Source organism: Podarcis gaigeae, assembly GCF_964106915.1.
Source record: "Podarcis gaigeae genome assembly, chromosome: 13".
NCBI classification, from domain to species: domain Eukaryota; kingdom Metazoa; phylum Chordata; class Lepidosauria; order Squamata; family Lacertidae; genus Podarcis; species Podarcis gaigeae.
Window position 1 is genome coordinate 33,335,189 of NC_139689.1, and position 25,009 is coordinate 33,360,197.

Sequence of the window (25,009 nt, forward strand, 5' to 3'; positions counted from 1 at the left end):
TCTTGAAAGTTTGATACTGCAATCTCAGTAAGATGAGAATACCAAGGGAGTGGGGAAATATTTGAAAACTCTAAGTGACAGCATCAATTTTTATACAAACTGCTGCCTGAAATTTTCCCAGCTCAGAGTAGAGGCAAAAAAAAGAAAAAAAGACTGCTTTCCATTGAAGGAAGAATGTTGCTTAGTCAGGACCCACTAGTGGGTCATAGCCTCATCCAAGTTGGGTCGCAACAGGAGCACAACCACCATGCAAAAGATTAAGATAATAAAAAATTAAGAAATGGGTCTCCAAATGTGTGTTTGGATTAAAAGTGGTTCCATGGTCTGAAAGGGTTGAGGATAACATGTAAGTGATAACATGTCTCAGAATAAAAGTCCTAGTTCAAGCAAGTGAACGTATTACAGGAAACTCCCAATTTATGTGTGTTCTATTTGTGTGCAACTGTACACATGCATGGTGCTGGGTACCTGGAAGTTGTACTCATAAATGGGGAGCACCTGGTCAACCAAGCCCCGCTGTTCCTCCAGCTCGTGTGAGTACTATATCCCCTAAACATGTCTGTTATGGGTGTGGCCCTTAACAGTTACAGTTTCCCAGAATTTTGCAGCTTCAGTGAACATGGAAAACCCTTATCACAGTATGATAAACTGAAATATTTTTTGTTGGTTGAATACCTCTGTTTTCTGATTATATGACTGAATTGCTAAACAATTAAGGGATAGTACGATACCAAGTCAGCACTATGTAGAGTGTTCAGCATTGTGAAACAACCACTACAGAAGCAACATGAGTTTTCAGCGAGTATTCCTTTGGGTTGCATGCTTCTCCATCCTGATCAAAGGCTGCCTGTCAGGAGGATTTAATGGCACTTCTGGTTGGGATAAGTGCACTTTCCAGACCCTGAAATATTCAAGGCAGATGTTCAGCCCCTCCCTTTAGTTTGCTGAGAACACTGTTGCACCATCCTGTTGCAGCAGGCTTTCTTTCCATATGGAATCTAAAGATAGCAGGGATCAAATTTCACTTAGTTTTTGCCCAGTGATGATTCAAACTGTTTAAACTTCACATTTCCAGTTTGTAGTTTCGTCCTTCAGAATGCCAAATTCTTAACTGCTGCCACACTCCAATGCTGCTTAATTGCTCTTACTTAATTGCTGCTGCTTCCACTTCCTATAAAATGATGCCACCTCTCAAAACATCATGGTCTGATATACTGGTTTGTTCTGTAACCATAGGTTAAAGCAAACTATAGTTCCCTAGATTCATTTATGTGTGTTTAGAATTGCTTAGTGTCCGTGCGCATATGTGCATAAGCCTGAAAGTCGAACAGGCTCATTTCTGACATAATGTTAAACCATAGCTTAACGTTATGCTTTTAAAGTTTATCCTATTGAGTGTAAAGGGGCTAAATGCCTGTCTGTTTTTTTGGGGTGAAGTTTGCTGCCTCGTGCTCACAATTAGTTTCAGGAAAAGGAAGAGAGAGGTTGGACTTGCATATTCTTTTCAATGAAAGGATTGACATTTGTTTACTTTGCTTTCACCCTATTCTGAGGCAACTCTTGTCAGCCATGGGTTAAGCACATGCTTCTCAGTGAGGAGAGATACAGGCATAAGGCCCAACAAGCCATTCTGATTATCCTCACAGATCTACTTCATTTGAACCTAGGTTTCCTACAGCCAAGCCTGATGTTCCAATCAATCCACAGTCAACACTACTTTCCTTTTTGGCATCTGTTCCCAGCTATTCTGCTTTCCTTTAGAAAATGTTCTCTGCTGTATCACAAACAAGCATGACATCTGAGATTGGTGGGTTGGAGCCATTGAGAATGACAGGCACTCAAGGAAATTGAATACAGTGGTACCTCGGGTTAAGAACTTAATTTGTTCTGGAGGTCCGTTCTTAACCTGAAACTGTGCTTAACCTGAGGTACCACTTTAGCTAATGGGGCCTCCCGCTGCCGCCGTGCCGCCACCGCACGATTTCTGTTCTTATTCTGAAGCAAAGTTCTTAACCCGAGGTACTATTTCTGGGTTAGCGGAGTCTGTAACCTGAAGCGTCTGTAACCTGAGGTACCACTGTACATTGAAGAAATATGTTAGGTGGTGCCGCATGAACTGAGTGTCAGTCTAGAACACACACCAAAATATTGCCATGTGCAGAAATGGCTCATCAGATGAGTCTTTAAGTAAGAAGTGTACTCTGAAGGTAGAGCTTTATATTGCATTTATTTTTACTTCATTTTAGTAGTTGTGAAAGTTGAAGAAAGCACCCATGTTTCAAAATGAAAACTCAAAATGCATAGTTCTATTAAGGCTTTATTTCCATATTAGCTTTCGTGTGCACATTAATTTCACACTCATTTTAAGACTTGACTTTTTAATGACAAAGATAGCTTTTGTTATCACCTTGCCATGGTGATCTCTGTTTATTGTAGTACATTGTAGAAGCCAACAGTTGTGATAAATGCTTTTATGCAGCTTATTCCTTTGTCTGTTTTTAGAGATTATATTTACTTGTGAAGTCTTACAGGCAGAGTGAATGCACCTGTATAGCTTCAACACTACGTGTAGGCCCTTGTCTAGTGGTGGTTTACCTGGAAAAGAGAGAGGATGAGCTCTTTTCTTAAATGAGCTTTGTGTACTGAGTATTCATGCTTGTTACAAGAGTTCTTTGGGCAGAATGGAAAGGGAGCTACTTCTGTTTTTTTAAGAACACACACACACAAAAACCACAAAGCAGACTTTGCTCTGGGTAAGCATAGGAAGCTACAAAGTCCAGGTTTTAGAGTAATTTGACTTTTTAGCTCAATATTGATTGCTTGTGATTGGCACAGATCGCAGGCAGGGGACTTTCATGTCACCTGATTCTTTTAACTGAAGATGCTATGGTTTTGACCAGGTACCACCTGGATGCTCAGCCAATGTGCTATTACACCTTTTTCTAGACACTTTTGGCAAAGAAGAGTATTATATCTAATAGGTTTCTTTTTTTAGCACAGAATACACTGATCAGCAGGGCTTGCAGACGGTTGTAAAAGGTTTTTTTTTAATGATTTAGGATTATTCATGTTCCATGTATTACCTTGCAAGTCAAGATATTTTAACTTTTCACCATGGGAACACAGTTTCCTTGATTGCAACTGTCTATACCCAATCAAATCCAATGCAATCACTAGCATACACCCCTATAGCAAAGTCCAAATAGATTTGACTATCCACTTGTACCATAGATAATGCATGTGAAAAATCTGTTTAAATGTTTTTTTAAAAGGCAACTATGGAGTGCAGCGCTCATCTTGCTTCAGGCCAAGCGAGCTGGCGTTTGTTCACAGATAGCTTTCTGGGTCATGTGGCCAGCATGACTAAACCACTTCTGGTGCAACGGGACACCGTGAAGTGCTGTTTAGCTTCCTAATGCAATGTTACCTATTTATCTACTTGCACTGGTATGCTTTCGAACTGCTAAATTGGCAGAAGCTGGGACAGAGCAATGGGAGCTTACCCCACTGTGTGGATTTGAACCCCCAACCTTCCGATCCACAAGTCCAAAAGGCTCAGTGGTTTAGACCACAGCACCACCCGCTGTGTAGGTGCTTTGCAAGGAGGGGTGTAAGCGATGTCAGACATGGGCAGCTTTCCTTTCCTAATCCAGTGTTAGCCATTTCTGATGACTCAGTTGACCTCAAAAACATTTGAGACACACAGATTACATTTCTAGGTTACCAGGGAGGAGTGATCCATACCAAGATAGCACAAAGGCAGCTATTTAGCAAGATGGCATCTTCCTGGGTTCTGTACAACAATGGGGATGTGTATGTAAAAGACTTTAATTCCTTTATATGCATTTCTGTGGTCCAAGTGGTTAATTAAATCTGTTTTGCCATTGCTACAGGGCTATATGTTACGGATAGGTGCAAGATACGACTATACAATGCTGATGATGAATAGTGTCTCGGTGTGGTTTGCCCATGTGTTACTAAATAGCCGGATGCAAGCAACAGGTTTTTCACATCCAGTATAGGAGATACATGTTCAGAAGCAAGTTTCTACTGCTAATCTGTTTTTGTTTAAACTCCTTTACAACTCTGTTAATAAAGTAATTCCCACATACTCTTTAAAAAATGCTGTACACATTTTCCCATTTGGATATTTGATAGAAAAAGGGAAGGTGGAATGAGTACATTTTGATGCTAAGTGTTTCCAAAATTGCCTGTAATAATATATATGGGACCAAATTATTTCTAGGTCTGTTAAGAAAGGAACAAGAAATGCTTCCTCTCATACCTACCTAGAAATCATGCCCTCTAACTTAAGGAATATTTCTGTATGGATCTTCAGTGCTGAAGGGGCAGAGTAGAATTCTTCATAGTAAAACAAATCCTATATGCATGTAGGGATGTTCAATGAAGAGGAAAAGGCTCTATCCACGCATCCTCAAAGACCCTCTTCAATATTCCTTTACTTTTTCCAGAACTCAGCCTGATCCTTCAGTTAAGCTTTGTGGAACCCCTGTTACTTGTTCATGCTAATAAATAGCTGAATGCATTTTGCAGAAAAGAAAAAAGCCTGCAGTTGGTCCTGATTGCGCAGCTGTTGAAGGCACAAGAACCCCATTTCCCCTTATGCCAACCCTGAACTAAAATTCAGGCTGCTGTCCTGGGAATAATTTTTATTAGACAGAAAGAGGCTACTGAGTAGACATGTATACCATGGTACTGTGAATTGTTAACGAGTACCTGAGCCACTTCTCAGCCTCTTTACAAAATTTTCACATTTTATGTTTGCCATTCAGAAATAGCATTCTTTAACTCACACTTATTGTGTAGTACAGAGGTCCCAAACTGGTATGTGAACTTCATTCAGGTTGTCTATGAAATAAATTTCTGTTAGGGTACAATAAAAATTCATATCCCATCTAGCGCAGTGTGTTACATTTGCTACAACAGGCAGAAAAAGTTAGTGGTCTGCCAAGACTCTCAAAAGTTTTCAAGTGGTTTTTGAGTGGGGAAAAGTTGGGTAACCACTGGTGCAGTATTTTGTTTACTGGAGACAATATGCTTCTGATTGCCAGTTGCTGAAAACTGCAAGTTGGGGGAGTGCTGTAACGCTCCTGCTTTTAGACTATGTTAAACTTCCTATAGGCATCTGGTTTGCTACTGTGGGAACAGGATGCTGAACTTAGATGGAACTTTGATCTTCAGCAGGGGTGTGTGTGTGTGTGTGTGTGTGTGTGTGACACTATCCTAAAACCAGCACTTGAGGCTTCGATCTTAAGCCTTTCTATAAATTGTCAGCTGAGGAATGTCATGTTACAGTAGTTGTTATGGACTGTGGGTAGCCAGTAGCTTTGTGCTGCTGCTGCTGCTGCTGCTGCTGAGAGAGAGAGAGAGAGAGAGAGAGAGAGAGGGGGGGGGAGGGTTCCGTACATGCATCATGTGTCCTCTCACTGTGTTTAACAAAATACAATTGGTACATATTAAAATATGGTTATTCTGCCTGTATTGAATAGTTTTTGTGCGCACATAAGCGCCCTACTGCGCATTACATACATATTTACATAATTATACGAGAAGCAAAAGTAAGGATACTAGTTTATTGTGCCCGCAAAGCCAGAATTCTATGAAATACCTAATTAAACCATGTAAATGTTAGATTCCCTAAAATTCACCTATGTTTTTGGATGCATACCCTATTTGGTAGTACAGTGGACACTTGTGTTGCAAACGTGATCCGTGTGGGAGTGTTTATTAAACAATTTAGTGTTTCTGCACATGCACGAGTGTCGAAACCTGGAAGTAACCCGTTCGGTACTTTCGGGTTTGGCATGGTGCGCAACCCAAAAACGCGCAACCTGAAGTGTCTGTAACTCGAGATATGACTGTAGTAATTATCTGAGACAATACCACTCACATTGGATTAAGTATGTTTTTAAAATGGCTAAATAGGTTGATGGTCATTTCACAGATTGCTGAGGGGGTTGGGACTGTGGAGTAAGGATTGTTTGTCTGTGGAGTAAGAATTGTTTGAAGAAACTGCCTTCCATGGCTACTGGAACTTTACTGCACTCCATTGCAAAGCTTTAAGCAGCTATTGCCATAATTTTTTAAAATCTGTTTTTCACAACCATGAGTTTTAGTAGCATTAAAAAAAGGTGGGGTTCTTAGAATTACGGGTGCAAGAGAAGTCTCATAGTTCATGTTGTTGCAGCCATGTACTAAACCAAGCATCTTTGCATTGTAATTGCAGAGCAGCTAGAATGTGCTGGTGGGGCTTGGGGAGCAATAGTGGAAGGTGATTAAAAAGGGGAAAGAGAGGAGTTTCAGAGTGAATGTCCTCCCGTGTGGACCAGCTACAAGATATGGTGTGACTTGTTGAGCTGTCAGTGCAAAAACTCAATATTGCAGGTTTTTCTCAGATTATAAGGGCTAGAGCAGGGCTCTGTAACCTGTAGAATTTTGAGAGGGTACTTGTGGGCATTGCCACAAAATGATTGCCATAGGAAGGCATGGAGAGTCATAAAATGGCTGCCATAAAATAGTTAATTACAAAATGTTGGGAGTTTCCAAACAAGGCTCCTCCCCTGCCCCAAACCTAGTGAAGCATGTGGGCCCCACAAAGGGGACTGCATTCTATATCAGAAAGTTGTCAGCAGAGAATAGCACACACATACAATCCCTCCGCCACCTGAATGTGGAGTTAGCCTGAAGGAAAGCAAGTGGGATATACAGTTTGATAACTAATTAAGAATGGCTTTTTCTCTGATGGGACAGTGAGAAGAAATGGGGGCGGGGGAGGAAATAGCAGAAAGTGATGGAATGTTTCTTTCCAAAGCATAGTTCCTCCCAAATTAAGAAATAGGCTTCCAAGGAGTTTTTGCCATTTATGAGGAGCTTCATGCTGAGGGAAAGAAACGAATGCAATTCAGAACCAACATAAAAACTGAAAGGAGAGAGAAACATGTTGATCCGGGACTCAGCTATGCAGCTGCAAATTAAATGGTTATGTGTGTTGTAATATACATATTAACAATAGATGATGGCAGTGAGCTATGGCAAATTCAATATATTTTTCAAAACCTTTAAAAAAAAAGCATTTTCACAGTTTTTTTTATATGTGTGTAGATTCTACCCTGGTCCTAAAAGGGAATGGGGTTTTTTTATTCCAGCATTCAAGCTGGGGATCATATCTCCAAAATATAATTGATTGTGCAAAAGTAGTGGTGAGATTAATATTGAAGACCACAAAAATGGTTTTTAAAAATATTAAGAAAAAAGAGGACAGGAATTTAGCTCTTTCTTCCAAAATCCAAGTGTCCTCACATCACATGAATGGTCATTGCTGTTCTGAACTTTTAAGAGCACTTTCCTTTCCTTTTTTCAGAAATCCATGCAACAGGATTCAACTACCAAAACGAAGATGAGAAAGTGACTCTCTCTTTTCCCAGCACACTTCAAAAAGGTAAAGGTTTCTCTACAAATGTTGGTTTAGAAGCTAGATGGCTCAGTGGAGGTCCAGAACATTTTGCATCTCATCCCCAGGGTAGTATTTTCTTCTGTTGGAATATGCTTTTGAAAACTCATCCTTCCCTGTATTTCTCAATATGTTGGTAACTGAACCAAATAGAATCCAGTTTCCTAAAGCTCAAGAAACTTTCCAAAGCCCTAGTAACTGGAAACTGCCTCATATTTAGTTGACTTGACTTTTCATATGAATTTGAATGGGATTGAAGTACAGTTAATCTAGTCTGGATCCAATTAGTAACTGTCCCTCAGTAGGGGTTTATGTGCACTATTCGTCATGCTGTGCCAATTCATTACAAAGTAGAAGTAGATTAAATTCATGTTGACTGACTCTTCTGACCAGGTTTGGGCTTTGTATAGTAATGTGATATGCTTGTCTTCATACCTGTCTTTGTAATAATGTTGGCTTCATGCCACCCATACTTTTGATTGTAGCCGCATATATACATCTGTATGTCAGCTGAAGGATAACACTTTGTACAACTGGCAAAGTGGGCTCTGATCCACAGATGCTGTGTCACAATACATTTTAATCTGTGTGTGCTACCAGATTCCGGCGTGTTTCCTGCTGTTTGCTAACACTCCAGTCCCTCTGGGAATGCTAATACTAGTCCAGCCATCATAGATGCTACTACACAGAAGCTACTACACAGAATAAGAAAGAAACTGAAATTAAAATAAAGTATGTCAACAAGCACAGAATATGTCAACAAGCACCGAAATTCAATACTGAGCCGAATGAAGAGGGATTTTGTCACAACTTTTGCAAACATTTGCTCATGGTGGCAGAAGTGGAGGATTGAGAAACTGAGAGCAAATAAAAACTCTCACCTAAAACAAAGAATAAACATCGTTTTCAGTTACCCATAAAGAAACTTTGCTTATGAAAACCAATGAAATGCTATGCATAGTATATATTGCTAACCCCCAAAACTATAATGACTGCAAGCCTGGTTAGAGATCTTGCAGTGTTGTGTAGCAACAGGTTACAGGTGATCAAGAATTCCCCCTTGGAAACTCCCCTTCAATATGTACTGTTATCTACCCTGTTTTGTCATCATTTCATATAGTCCCTTCCCCCTCTCCTACTTCATACCATTGCCTTCTGCTTATGTGAGATGCACATGGAAAAAAACTAATGTTTTCTTTGCCTCACCAAGACAGTCTGTTCTGTGGGGCAAGTTAATGTCCATTGTGGTGAATATGACACAGGTTAAGCAATACTACACATTCTGGAGGGGATAAATCAACATGCGGATACTGTCTTGAACAGCAGCCTTATTAGAGTCTTTTTCTTCTTTTTTTTCAGTCTTTACATATAGTTGGCCTCCAAAAGCTGTCATTATCACCTTGGTTTATGAAGCTGGCTTGCTTTCACTAAAGCATAATTATTATTAACCACAGTTTAGTGCTTGGATGATATGCCATAAACTGCAGTTTATGTAAAGTGGAAGCAGAGGCTTACAATATCTTCCTTATGGTTGCACTGAGGGAATGGGGGGGGGGCGGCATGGAAGCTCTGGGAAAGCTGGTTTAGCAGAAAGACCGAATGCAGCCACTGGACTCTGGTGAGCTGCTTCAGCACACCTGGGGTTGGGCATGATGAGGTAGAAGTTTATGCTTCTTGAACTATTCATTTTTATTCATGATATTATTCTAGAATAATTAAATTTCACTTTGATGGGTACTTTTAATAGTAGTTGATGAGCTTCACCTTTCAAAAGTAGGTAATGGTATGAGTTGTGATGAGTGGCAGAATGAATTTGACCGACTTAATTATTTGGTGTTCATCATCAGCAAAACGTGCTGTGGGAACATTTGCCATGTGCTTCTCTGTTTGGAGCTGGAGGCAGATGAGCTATTTATGCTAGACAGATCTGTTTGTTGATACCCATAAAGTGTTCAGCTGAACTTTGGTTGGTGCTGTTTCAGGCATTTAATGCACAACTGCTGGTCAAGTTAGGCTACAGTCAGCACTGAAACTTTACACACTGCTTTGAAAATTAGTTTAAAAAACAAAGCTCCTAAATGCTCTGCTCTGTAAACAAATAATTTTAGGTTGTTCCAGACATTATTTTGCTGTATTCGGCAACATACAAAGATGGCATTGTCAGTTTTATTCCTACTCCCCCCCCCCAAAAAAAATCCAGAATGCTGGTCAAATTTTACTCACGATATTTAATCAGCAGGTATCTAATTTGCTGGTCTGGAATAGCTTCTAAAACTTGAAGCTTCACTGGAAAAACGACCCCAAATTCTTGTGCTGTTATCAAACATTTTAGATGGCAGGATAAACGGGCATCTCAGAGTTCTGTGCTCTGTTTTCCATCTCTGCTTTTAAGTGATACATCATACTCTTTCCTCTGAGTTCAACTCATCTGTGTGACTTCAGCTTCTTCCCTGCCATCCTATGCCGTGGAATAGCTTAACATGGAACAACAGAGTTCTCCTCTTTATTCACCATGTTGTGTTCTTCCTCTAGGTGTGCTTCTGCAGCAGAACATTTTTTTTTAGTTGCCCAGGACTTCTATGACAAGCTCTTTTTACTTCTACTCGGCTCTAGTTCCATCCCTGCCTCCTATCTCCAAGTCCAAATTCCTACTTTGCTTAACTAATCTAGGTTAGAAGTCTTCAGGGCTTGGACTCCACATACAATTTGGTTTTGCTGTATTAATATGTAATGATGGTGTTAAGGTTGTGAAGCCCTAACCTCCCAGCCCTAGCATCCTTACCACAGCACCCTTGCATTAATCCACGTAATCCTGATCTGCAACAAGAGAGGAGGTGCCATTTACGCTAGATAAATGGCATCCTAATTGGAATATGCTTGAAACATATTGCTTCTCAAGGCATTTGGAGAGGGAACAGGTTATTCCAAAGGGACAACAAATAGTCCAAACACCTTTGCCCATTTGAATATTCTGGATGGAGCACATCCACACAGCAAGTCTTCATAAACTTTCTTCCTCTTTTTAACCATAGGAATGGGGACGTTAAAAATAGATTTTGTTGGAGAGCTGAATGATAAAATGAAAGGCTTCTATCGAAGTAAATACACCACCCCTTCTGGAGATACTCGCTACGCTGCTGTTACTCAGTTTGAGGTATGGAGTCCTATGATTTGTGGTCTGCCATTTCCATTAATGCTTTCATTGGAAGTAGCATGTCTTGTGCATGTACCTTAGAATCTCTAACAAGACAATTGTGTACTTTCTTAGTTGTAGCTAATTTGCTGTTGCCTCTTTAGAAATCCACCTGTTTCCATTTCTTGTCAATGAAGCAGAAGGCACTCGGTATAAATATTACTTAAGCTGTGATCTAGTAGCTGGAAGAGCTTTAGGTAATAAACAGTATTTTGGAAAGGGCTAAAATTTATTGATAGTCCTTGTTGTATCTCTCCCCCCACTCCCCAATATTTAATTTTTTAAACAGAAGCCTGGGAGATGGAAAGAGTTGTCCAAGAGTTAACATTTGGTTATGTGTAGGGGTGAGGTAGGAACAGTGGCGTAGCGTGGGTTGTCAGCACCCGGGGCAAGGCAAGTAATTTGCGCCCCCTAACCCGTGGATTTGCGCCCCCTAACCCTAACCCGCAGATGTTGCGCCCGGTGCGGCCGCCCCCCCTGCACCCCCCACGCTACGCCACTGGGTAGGACGCCTACTGGAAAAGCCCCACCTGAAACCTTGCCTGGTTTCTGACCCTTTACCAGAAACTGTACAGGTTTTTTTTGTAATTGAGCCTCATCTACTATCTATGTGGAATAAGTGGATAATGCTTTTGATTTAAACCTTGGAAGAATTATTTCAGTCATTGATTGGCTGATGAACCAAGGCCTGATTGGCCCTGAATAAGTTACAAGCTGTGTCTGTTTGTTTGTTTGTTTGTGTCTGTAAAACGGCTTCCTAATAACCTTCCTCACATTGAAAGGACAAGGATTGAAACGAATTTTGTACACCAAGGGAGTAGCAGTCCATGGGGTGGTGTTGTTCACCTGGCTTCCAAATACTGAGCATAGCTGTCAGTTCCTCAGAGGGGAGGGGTGTGGGTGTGGCGGCAGCACTAATCTGACCCTCCTGCTTCTGCACCTGCAGTGCACTTGCTCACCCACGCTCCTCTCAAGAAGCAGTAACAACACTGCGACAAGCTGGTGACTAGTGCTTGCCTTGCTTGTACCACTTCACTGACTGCTACTGCACCAAATATATAATAGAAAAGAGCTTATTAATAGGAACCGTCAGGGATAGAAGCAAAATACAATAGCCGCCAAGTAGAATTATTATGCCTCTCCAAATTTTATGCTTCCGGTCTTCTTCAAATTTAATGGCTGTCAATGTAGTTTTGTGCATGCTTCTTGAATACCTGTATCCCCCCCCCCTCATTTCCTTGGATCTTTCTTTACATTTGCCTTCCCGTTCCCCGTTGTTGGCCTGCAGTGCATTTCTGTGTTCCTCTGTCCAGGTTATCTAAAGACTGTATTCTACTTAGAAAATGTAGCTTTTTGGATTTAAGGTCTGTTCTTGCATGGTACTGTCAGGAATTCACCCTCACTTGCTTTGGCTAGTTAATGTTCTTATTTCTTTCAGGCTACAGATGCTCGTAGGGCCTTTCCTTGCTGGGATGAGCCGGCCATCAAGGCAACTTTTGATATCTCATTGGTGGTTCCTAAAGAAAGGGTAGCTTTGTCAAATATGGTAAGTGTTACTTATAATCTTGATATACCTGTGTATGGGAAATAGCATTATCTGAATGTTTGACCCAGCAGGGTAATAAATGGGCATTGTAAGGAGGATAAATTTCTAAGTATGTGGTCACTATTAATTGATTATATAAACAAATCAGCACTGTTGCTAGAACTGCATGTGACACAAGCTTCACTATGGAGAGACCTACTTTAGTAATGAATTACCATTATGTGTACTTTAACTATACCAAATGTCATTATAAAACTGTACTCCGGGTTTGTTTTGTTCTGTTTAGTTTGTGTTTAATAAAATACATGTTTTGTTTTCTTAAAAAGTCAAGTGTTTAGTGAATAAAATGTAGATTGATACTGTAGTTGTGGCAGTGCCATCAAGAAGATCTGAGAAAATGGGTTGTATCAAACACGATTCGGAATAGACTGTTTGAAATTAATGGACATGGTTAACTTAGATACATTAGTTTCAGTGAGTCTAATATGAGTATGATAAATTCTTTTTACAACCAGTTAGGGATTCTAGGTACAATAAAGCAGTATGTATATAATAATAATAATAATTTATTATTTGTACCCCGCCCATCTGGCTGGGTTTCCCCAGCCACTCTGGGCGGCTTCCATAGAAACCAGAAAACACTAAAATATCATACATTAAAAACTTCCCTGAACAGGGCTGCCTTAAGATGTCTTCTGAATGTCAGGTAGTTGTTTATCGTTTTGACATCTGATGGGAGGGCGTTCCACAGGGCGGGCGCCACTACCGAAAAGGCCCTCTGCCTGGTTCCCTGTAGCTTTGCTTCTTGCAATGAGGGAACTGCCAGAAGGCCCTCGGCGCTGGACCTCAGCGTCCGGGCAGAACGATGGGGGTGGAGACGCTCCTTCAGGTATACTGGGCCGAGGCCGTTTAGGGCTTTAAAGGTCAACACCAACACTTTGAATTGTGCTCGGAAACGTACTGGGAGCCAATGTAGGTCTTTCAAGAACGGTGTTATGTGGTCTCGGCGGCCGCCCCCAGTCACCAGTCTAGCTGCCGCATATGATTTAAAAACAAACAAAACAAACCCAATACATCTAAATGTATGTCTTCTATGCTATTTAATTATATGTGTGTTAGACTCAGTATGAGATAATGTGAATGTTCAGACTTTAACACCCCGAAATGGTTTATTTTCTTACTAGTTAGCTTATATGAGTGAACTGTTAAGCTATAATTTTCAGAGAATGAGGAAGTAGATAGGAATGTCTGTGCATGAAGACTAGTGGCTAGAAAGACTCCATGAGAGACTAAGGCCTTTTGTGGCTTGTTCATGTAAAGCGAAACCATGTTTGGTCATTGTATATAAATAGGCATGATGGTTACCTCTGGTATTATATCATGGTTTATTGACTTAACCCTAGTTAAAAACTTGAATGCGTCTTGAAACAAATCTTCAAGCGTGCTTCTGAGGAAGAACTTGTTTGGGCTAAATAAACTTTTTTTCTTGTGCACCTAGAGGTTCTTTCCTTTTTCCAATCTAAGCCTGAAGAGCTTGTATGTCCATTTGTTCTCTTGCAGGCAGAGGAGCAGGAAATACTGTCTATTTCAAACCATTAGCTCAGTTCACATACCATAAATCACGGTTTGCAAGCCTGTTTAATGTGGTTCTGAGCAAGCCTAGAATTCTTGGTTTACAGCAACTCTCTAACCAAGGTTGATGTAGAAATAATACTGAACTATGGTTAACAGCAACCTAGGGAGAAATGGGTGGGGAGGCAAGAGCATGTAGGATAGTAGTTGGCAATCTAAATAGTACGAGGATCAAGAAATTAAGATGTTGGTGGTTACAGAGGCTGGAAATTGTCTTGATAACCTTTCTTACATCCCAGTTGCATTGGTAATGGATAAAACAAGAACTGGAGATGTGGACCCTGTTGCCACCCCCCCCCCCACTTTTTCGTAATGAAGAGCAACTTGGCAGAAAGCAAGGAGATGGATATGATAGAACGAGATTAGGGAAACTGCACAGAAAGGAAAAGAGCAAGTTAATGAGACTCCTTTCACACATCTGTTCGATACTGCAAAATAGCACAGGAAATACCAGCCCTGATCTCTCCTGCAATCTCGTGAAATCTGGTGATGCTTCAAAGCCAATCTAACAAGTCTCTTCCAAACATCTTTCCTTGGAAAGAATGTCACTGATCGGAGGCCCTACCCTGATGATGAAAACCTGGTGGAAGTGAAATTTGCCCGAACTCCTGTGATGTCAACATATCTCGTTGCTTTTGTGGTTGGAGAATATGACTTCGTTGAGACCAGGTCCACTGATGGCGTGTTAGTCCGTGTTTACACTCCAGTTGGCAAAGCAGAACAAGGAAAGTTTGCATTAGAGGTAAAGCATGCTTCCATATCTTTCAGTAACTTCGACAGTGCCCCTGCTTTTGACTTGAAATATTTTAATATTATTTGCACTTTCTTGCTTCAGTTGCTTAGCTGCCATTCCTGTGTTAAATTGGAGAAAATCTAAAAAAAGAAAGAAACTTAGATGCATTTGCTTAATGCAGGGAGCTTATTGACAATGGTTGTTTGAGTGTAAAAGGTCCCAGGTTTAATCCCTGGCATCTTCAGGTAAGCCTGAAGAGGACCCATGTCTGAAACACTGGAGAGCTGCTGCTGGTCAGTGTAGACAATAAACAGTCAAACCTTGGTTTTCGAACATCTCAGCTGCCGTATGTTTCGGAAGCCGAATGCCAAAAACACGGAAGTGAACGGCTTCCAAGGCGTGTTTCTCAATTTTCCTCATTGAACTTGCTGACAGCCCTTTGATCCTCAGTTTCTGAATGTTTTGGAAGTCGAACGGACTTCCAGAACGGATTACGTTCGAAAACCGAGGTTCCACTGTATTAGCCTAGATCAGGCATAGGCAAACTCAGCCCTCCAAATGTTTTGGGACTACAGCTCCCATGACCCCTAGCTAACAGGTCAGGGATGATGGGAATTGTAGTCCCAAAAAAACATCTGGAGGGCTGAGTTTGAGGAAGCCTGGCCTAGATGAATTTTGCATAAGGCCTGACTTGGGCAACCTCTGGTGTTCATGCTGTGGCAGGGGGAACTTTGTTTTCCAGGCACTGGTTAGAAGTAGGGCGTACATTGTCACCTAAGCTGAACAACTTATAAATGGTTAGCTCCATAATATTTTAGCGTCACTTAATTATTCAGGCTTCAGAGATTTACAGCTTGTGTGATTGGGTGGAGCTGGGGAAGAGATGAAGTGATAAATTGTGAACTTTATGTTAAACATTTTTTTCCTTATGGGTAAAACTGTGGATACACATACTTCTTCAAATTTGATTAGGTATGTCCCTGGGGGCAGATAAAATGGTTTTAAAACCCTTACGCCTGTCCCCTGGGCAACCATTAAGTCCTCTTTGGTGCAGGGTTTAGATAGTTTTGGAATTTGTTCGGGCCTCTCTTTTTTGCAGATATTCATCAGAACACGTGTGTTCCTTTATGTAAACATGTTGTGTGTGTAGATTTGGCAAAGGCCAGAGTTGACATAGTTTTAACAACAACTGCAGTTGGCTTAGGAGTAAAAGTTAAAGCACAATGTCTTAAAGTCAGTTAACAGGTCTTCTTTATTTTGACTTAACACACCATGCTCTCTATCATTTTTCTGCTTTCCCCCCTTAGGTTGCTGCTAAAACGCTGCCTTTTTATAAGGATTACTTCAATGTTCCTTACCCTCTCCCTAAAATTGATCTCATAGCTATTGCAGACTTTGCAGCTGGTAAAGTATTTTGTGTTACCTCTGAGTTTTATTTGAATTGTAAAACATTTTAGGAGATGGTTGTGTATATCAATATCAATAAACCTTTGTATTTATTTTATAAAGGTGCCATGGAGAACTGGGGCCTTGTTACTTATAGGTATGCTGTTAAATACTGTCTTTCCTCCCTTCCGTGTCCTTTGTTGACTAATTTTTCCACGTTTTATCAGATATAGTGTAGAAAGCTGTAATGATTTGGGCTTGTTTGGTAATTTCCTCAAAATTATTTTCCATTTTGCGCAAGTTGAAGTTTTTACAAAAATAGGTATTTGAGCATATCCCTCAGAAAAGTAGAGCTTTATAAAGCCACAGTATTCAAGAATGTTACATTATTTTAAAAATGCTGCACCTTTCATTTAGATCCTTTGTTTGTATCTTCTCCCACCCTTCTGTGGCCCAATGCAGACACAAGCTACAATCACACATAATGCCAACACAAAGTTTAGTATTCCATAGTTACGGCTCATATGCTCTCCTCGTCTGCACTATCATGGCCACAATGACATTGTAGGCTTTTGCTTCCATTTTCAAGTAGCCAATTTCTATTTCTGTCTGAACACAAACAAACTAAAGTTTATTGAAACAAGCCAACTTCAGGCTGTTGTTAGTGATATGTGTATGCCACAGTAAACCATAGCTAGCACCATCCACAGTTGTCAGTTTAGACACAACAAGAAAATGCATGTATCTGAAAGCAGAAGCAAAGTCTTCCAATCTTCCGTGACTGAAGAGGGTAGACGGGGAGCACACAAGACCGCATACTCAAACTGTGGTTTTATGTTGTGTGTGAGCACTACCACTCTCATAACCATGGTTAAGATATCATAAACAAGTTGCGAGTTGCATGTTTTCTCCTATACCTCTTCTCGGAAATGAACTTACCCTTCTCCTCAACCACAGTTAACTTCCATTGACATTGATGCTCACTATATTCAAGGCTAAGCAGGGTTAGCTGATCAGGAGTTGAATTCAGAGTTCTAAGTTGGTTTCAAATGCTGCTTAACCATAATCATGGTCAGTATCAGAACTTCCATATTTAACTTAATTGTGGTCAAGAGCACACCAGTATTTCGCCCTGCACCCATTTAGAGAATGGGAAGTTCACTTTATTTTCAAGTTGAGCAGGTAATCTTTTGTATCTGCAAAGTGGAAAAAAAATTCTGTATGGTTTTTGTCCTTTTGGAGATTCCCATTTTTTAAAAGTTATAAGCTCCTTATGCAAAAATGTCAAACAGCAGGCGTACAGTGTGTATTTCATAAGATATACCCTATTTTTTGTGTATAAGACTAGGTTTCCCCCCTCAAAAATTAGGGTCAAAAATAAACAGATACATCTCCCCCCATTTTCTTAAATCTGAGTCCCCAAAAATAGGGGTCGTCCTATACATGGGTTGTCTTATAGGTGGGAAAATATGGTAATTCTCAAGTAATTTAGGGGCTGCATATGCCTTTAACAAATTTTCCAGCAATAAATCTCCAGAACCACATTAGCACATGCATATTCTAGCATTACATATAGTGCATTGAAGACCAGTCTCATGAGCAGATTCCTTGAATAGCTTCCTTCCTTTCATATAAAACTGCTTCTAACTTACTACAAATATAAAGAGCAGTTGGGGATTTGGTGCTAGGGCAGCTGACACAAATTCATTTGAAAGATAACGCATGGCATGGGGGCATTTCCTTTGTTAGGAATTCTCTAAGCAAACGCTCCCTGTCATCCTTAGCTTGTAGGTGCATTGAGCAGGGGAATGAGGGTTGCAGTTGAAGAAAAACTGTATGTGGGGATGAGTCTCTGCATTATACATTTAGAAAAGATCTTTGTGCAATTTTTAGTTCAATTTGTAGTTCTAAAGTAGTATACCAAGTTTTCCTTGCTGCCTAGCGCGCTCTCTCACTCTCTCTCTCTCTCTCTCTCTCTCACACACACACACACACACACACACACACTCCATCTGATCTATCTTTGTTGCATTCCTAACGCCTTCGCCACAGATTTATGGCAGTCTTTGGGCCTGTGCAGATGCATTCTTTTTCTCAACCCATCCTGCTGTTTCCAAATTGTTTCAAGCTGCCAGGCAAACTCCTCGGGTTTGTGGGTGGGCCTTATCTTACAGTGAGAACAGAGGGAGGTTCCTTTATATCAGAACACTCTAGTGCCATATCTTTCTATGGACTGAACCCCATTCTTCCAGATTGCCAATTATTTTTGAAATTTTGAAATCCTTCCCTCTCCCACACAAATCATTGTGACCTTTGGTGGTCTCCAACATCTTTCCACCATTGCTGGAAAGTTTGGGCAAAACCAGTTTGGGCAAAATGGTTAGTGGTAACTGAGCTCACTGTACTGCCACCTTTCTGATCTGGTACAGGTATGGCAAGTGTGCCCTTTAAAATATTTTGATTTAAAATAACTCTAGCCCAGGTCATCAGAAGGCATTTGGTAGGCTATAATAACACAAAGTCTCTGACTTCCTCTCTAGTTGCCATTGTTCCTATATCTTTGACCAGCAGTTTCCCCCTTATGTAGATACTGTATTTTTTCTTGACCAGCCATCCCTCTAAAAGGCTTTCAGGACAAAATAAAAAAGAATCATTTGTTCCTTTCCCACCATTTCCCAAATTTTCATTCATAAAAAGCATTTCCCATCTGCCGTTTTTCGAAGTATTTGTAAAAAACAATAAATTTATTAAAAAATCTGCTGAGTGACTAAAAATCTACCCCCGTTTAATCAGTCAGTGTTAACTGATTATTTAATTGTAGCAGCCCTAGTTATGATGGCTCTGTGCTAACCAAATGAATGTTCAAATGGAGCAGATGGAACATAGTTTGGCCATTTGCCCAGCCTGTCACTGCTCCCACTGGAAAAAAGAGGTGTAGACCAGAAAAAACTTTGCAAAATTTTACTTTTACTTTTTTGTACACAATCATGTGATCATTGGGTTTTATTTCCTTTCTCTGCCAGTCTCTTCTTGAAAAAGCCCTTTTAAAAATTATTCCCCGGTAGCTAGATTGAAGTGTGACTAGGAGACTTTGAAACATATTGGTGTGGAGTGGTAGTGCCCCTGAGCACAACTCACCTTGTATCCTTTTTCTGTGTGTCAGTTCTAGAGTAAGCCTTTCTATTCACTTTGTGTGCCTCATTTTAAAGAAGTCATGCCTTGTAGATCTGTGGCCTCCTCTTTTGCATCCCTGCGTGCACTGAGCTAAAGGACACAGCAACAGCATTAAAATAATAATAATAATAATAATAATAATAATAATAATAATAATAGTACTACTAGTAGTAGTAACATTAATAATAATAATAGAGCCCACCCTTTTAGCTCAGTTCCTGTTAAACAGAGTATCGGAATACTGGCACCTATATCTCTGGCGTTCAACATGGCAACTGCAATCTCGTTAATGTGGGGCAAATTTCAAGGCATCAGGAGGTTACTGTGGAGCAGCCATGTTAACGCTTTAGCTAAGAGTGGATAATGGGGTCCTTATAAATAGGTCTGGAGAGTTGCAGAGTTTTAGGAGTTGTAATGACCTAGAAGCCTCTTTCCATGCTTTGGTTATGCCAATTAGTAAAACATCCCAAATCCAAAAATTCATTATATAATAGGTCCTTTTGTAGAGAGTTTTTGTTGGTGAACTCTTGCGGGGTTGAACAAATAGTTGCTAGCTTTGTGATAATTTATGAAATGAACACAACAAACTGACGTGTAACTGAGGAAAGTTATTTGCTGAGCTGCCTTTTTTCAGACCAGTTATTTTTAAATGAGATGCATTTTTGAGGGGTGGGTGTGATGGTGCTGTCTTCTCTCATTTCCCTCTGAGGAAAAGTACTCTTTGTTGCATCCTAGCAGATATGAAATGTTAACCTTGCTGTTTTCACCTATAAGCATGAAGCACTCTTGTTTAGATGAGTTTGATAGCTTGATTGATTTCAAAAATTGTGCTTTTCTCTCTAAGTCACCTTGCTTCAGTCTCTGTTCTTTCTCATACACAGGGAAACTGCACTGCTGATAGATCCCAAAAACTCCTGTTCCTCCTCCCGCCAATGGGTGGCTCTCGTCGTGGGCCATGAGCTTGCTCACCAGTGGTTTGGGAACCTTGTGACTATGGTACAAAAATTGTATTTGACTTTCCCTTGTTTTGGGCTTAGATCAAGGTTACTCAGTTTCCCGCCTATTACTTGTCCTGAGTGTATCTGCTCATGGTCACAGCAGATGCCTCGTGTTTTCATATGGTACTGCAAGTGTGCATGTCTGCCCATGCAGAGTATTATTAGGAAAAACAGCAGTATTGGGGCATCAGCAGCACCTGGAGATTTTCAGTGGGTTAGATGTGGCCCATAGGTTGCCTCATGAGATGCTATAGGGAGAAGCGTTGTGCACTACCATTAAACATTTTGTCTGCTCCCCTCTAGGATTCACAATGCCCAGCCATGCGAAAGAATGTGCCATAATAGACAATAAAGCATTGAATTAAATAAATAATAATAATAAGGTTAAAACCTCACACTTGCGTTAACTGCTTAACCCAAATACCATTAGGATCCCCCTCACCCATTGCAAGTCTAGGCAGGTCAGAAACTTCTGATTTGTGCAAATCTGCAAATTCACCAGACTTGCAGATATTTTTCATAATTCTAAACTTAGTATCCATGGGGAGAGGATCTATGAAGGGAACTGATGCTTCTTCTGGCATATGGGGTGATCCACACATTTACAAGCTTATCTTTGCAGCTATAAAGTCTTTTAAACGTGTAGGGAGCTGAAATTCTTAGGGTGCTGAGTTAGACGACAATTAGGTATGCCTCAGTGGTATTAGTGTAAAATCAATAATACAGACCTATTTATAAACTTAACATTCAAATCCAATAAGTACTATCCAACTGTGGAAAAGGATTTCTCTCTGTGACGTTTCAGGGTGCTTGTTGAATTTTCATATGTTACAGCAGGAATGGTGAACCTGTGGCCTTCCAGTTTGATTATTATTTATTTCATATGTTTATATACCACTTAATACTAAATCTCTAAGAGGTTTACAAATATTTATTTATATTGTTTGGATTCCCAACTCCATCAGCGTCATTCATCATGGCCAGGTTGATGAGATTGGTAGTTCAATATTTGGAGGGATAAAGGTTCTCAGTCGCTGCCTTAAGATCTAGGGGAATAGCTTTCTTTTCCTCCTAATGTCTCCATAATCAGTGCCCACAAGATAACTTTACTTGCAAATGAGAGGAAAGTTTAACTTCTTTTCTTTTCAGTTTAATTTTTTGTATGTCATTCCCCCCGCCCCTTCATTACTGGCAATGCCACCTTTCCTTCTTTGTCACATGACCTCTCCGTTGCTACAGTAGAACTTGTTGAAATGGAAAAACATTATTCACAAAACCAGTGGCATATTTTTAGTAGTTGACATGCCACCAGGGCAGTTGGAAACATGGCAGAGGCAGCTTTGTGTGACTAACCAGCTCTTCTATGAAATGAAGGAGGGACTCTGGAGAGAGCTGACCTTTTCAATAAACCCAACCATACCAAAGCATGCAGCAGTATTCACCTGACTCTATGGGCTTTCCAAATCCATTTATCAAATCAAATAGTTCCCCCCCTTTAAAAAAACAAAAAACAAAAAAACAACGCCCAGCAACTTGTATGCCAACTTTTCTTTCTCTTTGCATGAGTTCAATACACTATTTTTGCTTGCATGTCTGGCATGGCTAGCTGGTGATAAGCACAGACACTTTCCACAGAAAGAAATGGTTCCATCACACTTGGTGTGCTAGTGTTAGACTTCAGCAGGCACCACAGTCCTGAGCTAATGAGATTATTTTCACTGAAAAGGCATGAGATGTTGGCCAATAATTCTATTGGTTCTCAATCCCTAAATAAAACTTCTGCATTCTTCTTCCCCATTACGGTTGCAAAGATTCTCAATTGTACTTGAGAATGTGACTGCACTGGTAGATTTTCATGCACTGTGCGCCTAACAATAGTGCACATGGCTCATGCAGTTCACACTTTATCCTGTCTCTATTTGGAATAGTGTATGCACCCTGCCGGACGGGCAGGGGTACCTTTACCTTTACCTATGCACCACTTCCTAGCTTGTGAGATTCAATGTTCATACCACATTAATCAAGCAGGTATTATTGTAATCTCTATTTTCGATTTTGCGGACAAATGTCTTGCATTGTCTTCTTTTCCATTCTTTCAATTATGCCTCTTAAAAAATAAGTAAATCTATTTTTCTCCACCCCCTAACTGACTCTGTATCCCCAATTAGCAATAATCACGCATCAGATTAACCTCACGGGCTACAGTACTGCCACTGTGCAAAGCACGGAAATTTGTCTGGGTTCTATAAACCAGCATTCTGAATTATACATGCATAAAGTTCATCTAGAGACTGGTTTAAGACCATAAGATGGGACAGGTTTTTTAAAGATGAGTAGGTCTTGCCCTGGTCTGCATGGGAGGCTGCCTATTCTGAGAATTTCAGCTGGTTTTTTTTAAATAAAAAATAAAAAGTCCATTTCTAGTATCTGTGAACATAGGTTTGAAAGACAACACATTGAACATTGAAGTTGGTGGGTGCTAAGGGGGTGGTAAGGCAGGATTTTTTTAACCCTCTTCCCTTCAGCTGCAAATCACGTGACCAGCAATTATTGCTACGTGGCTCAGTTTGCCTTGCAGGCCTGCATTCGGCTGACTGACTGCCTAGATGAAACTTTCAAAGACCACAAAAATGTGTAAAAGGAGAATATTTTCTAGGTGGTGGGGAATTGAAAAGTGTGGTTAGAGTGGATTTCATCATTGTCCTCACTTGCATTAATCCTGGTAATGCTTCTGAGCATTGAAGCCCTAGAACTTTACCTTGAAACCTGATCTACTTGAAGCTGTGATAGAGTTGGGAATTTCTGTCCCCGCCCCAACATCAAATTCAGATTGAGTTTATCTAGAATTCAGTTAGTTATTTCTTATCCACTGGTGGGGTTCATTCTTACTTGATACATTTCATTCTGCACAGAGAACAGTTACTGTGTTGCAGCTTTCACTTGTATTGTGTTTCCCATTTCTGTTAAAAATCTTAGCCTACTAAACAAAGGCATTCCTTCAGTGGCTGATAGAGAATGTTCCCATTTGATTTATTCCCCACAATACTGCAGCCATCTCCCCCCCCCCCCCCCGGGCTGCTACTGAGATTTCCTCAAGCGTTGTCTTCCTAGTTTTTAAGGTGTGGGGACTAGAAACTTGCTTTGTAAAGACATTATTTTATAGAATGCTGAGTTCTGTGTTTTTTCTCCTCGTACACAGAATTACACAATATTTGTACCTGTTAGTAAGGAGTTCCACATCTCTAAGAGAATTAGAGGTTTCAGTGATGGAGACCTGAGATCTCAGAGACCAATGGCAACTACTTGTCCTTTTATCTTGATGCTGTGGTGCTCTGCTTTTAGTATCAGCAATTTTCTCAATTCTTCGTAGGAATGGTGGACCCATCTATGGCTCAATGAGGGCTTTGCATCCTGGATTGAGTACCTCTGTGTGGACCATTGTTTTCCAGAATACGATATCTGGACACAATTTGTTTCTGCCGATTACACACGCGCTCAGGAGCTGGATGCCTTAGACAACAGTCACCCTATTGAAGTGAGTGCCAACTGCTGCAATCAGTGGTGTTTGCATATGCTTTGCCGCATGCTCTCTCATTGTTAGAAATTCTTTCTCTGATAACGGGCTGGGGCGCCAGAGGAAAGCAACCAAGAATGCTTTATCTTAGAGACTAAGTGACTTAGTTATCTTAACACTGCTTTGTATATCTGTAACTGGAGATGCAAGTCAAATGTGGTCTCTTCTGATGCCTTGTTGCCTTTCTCACCCCAGGTCAATGTGGGCCATCCATCTGAAGTAGATGAAATATTTGATGCAATCTCTTACAGCAAGGGTGCGTCAGTAATTCGAATGCTACATGACTACGTTGGGGATGAGGTAAATCTATAACTTTACTGCCACTGACATCTAGGGTAACTGTGGATGTCCTGTGTTCTTTTATGTAGAAAGGGTTGTGTGGTGAGGAGCTTGGTGGATCAAGCAAAGGTCCATTTAGTCCAGCTTTCTGTTTCCAGCAGCTGCACAACCAGATACCTCTGGGTGTTGAGCAGCAAAACATGAAAGTGGTGGCCTTCTCCTTATCTTTGTCTTTAGCATCTGACATTCAGATCCTATCTCTGTATATCTCTCCTTCCTTGGAGCTTTTTAAGCAGAGGTTGGATGGCCATCTGTCATGGGTGCTGTAGCTGAAATTCCTGCATTGCAGGAGGTTGGACTAGATGACCCTTGGGGTCCCTTCCAACTCTACAATTCTATGATTCAATGTTGGTTCCATTACTCTATAGTGGCTAATTGTGACCCTTATTTATATTAAATATGCTCCATACATCTGGACGCAACCCAGGATCTTTATTTGCCTTAAGCTGAAATTCTTACTCTCAATCACTTTTGGGAAGATCTGGCTGGTTCCCAGAATTGGATTTGGGTCGGTTCCCAAAATTCTCTGGTGTGTAGAATCAACACGTGGGGCACATGAGCAAGTCACAATTTTACCTGTTATGTAAATAGGCATCCTGCATTCACCTGCTGTCCACGCCTCTTGTTTTTTATGGCGTAGTATGTATGATTTGAATTCTAAGTCAATACCAGACTTCATGCTTTTCAATTTTGTCATTTTTAATCATTAAAATGATATTGAAACTGCTTTGTTAACACTGTTTTAATCTTCCTTAATTCAGTATTCCAAAAAGCTGCTCACATATGGCTGTTCTGAAATTAACCACCTTAAAAGACATATTTGTAAATGCATATGGCTGTTCTGAAATTAACCACCTTAAAAGACATATTTGTAAATGCATTTTGCAGTGAAAGAATAATTATTATAGTATGAAATGGAAAGCAGATAAAGCTTTTCAATACTGATTTTAATCAGACTATCCA

General features: G+C 40.4%; 1 protein-coding gene across 1 annotated transcript in view; it reads left to right on the forward strand.

The window, feature by feature from the left end:
• The window catches only part of NPEPPS (aminopeptidase puromycin sensitive), a 73,676-nt gene that overhangs the window by 23,960 nt on the left and 24,707 nt on the right, over positions 1 to 25,009 (forward strand). The window contains exons 3-11 of the mRNA XM_083708630.1: positions 7,382 to 7,459; positions 10,504 to 10,625; positions 12,103 to 12,210; positions 14,384 to 14,584; positions 15,883 to 15,979; positions 16,085 to 16,118; positions 20,017 to 20,131; positions 23,504 to 23,668; positions 23,903 to 24,007. Coding sequence (XP_083564756.1) covers positions 7,382 to 7,459; positions 10,504 to 10,625; positions 12,103 to 12,210; positions 14,384 to 14,584; positions 15,883 to 15,979; positions 16,085 to 16,118; positions 20,017 to 20,131; positions 23,504 to 23,668; positions 23,903 to 24,007 — 1,025 coding nt within the window. The remainder of the gene's footprint in view (positions 1 to 7,381; positions 7,460 to 10,503; positions 10,626 to 12,102; positions 12,211 to 14,383; positions 14,585 to 15,882; positions 15,980 to 16,084; positions 16,119 to 20,016; positions 20,132 to 23,503; positions 23,669 to 23,902; positions 24,008 to 25,009) is intronic.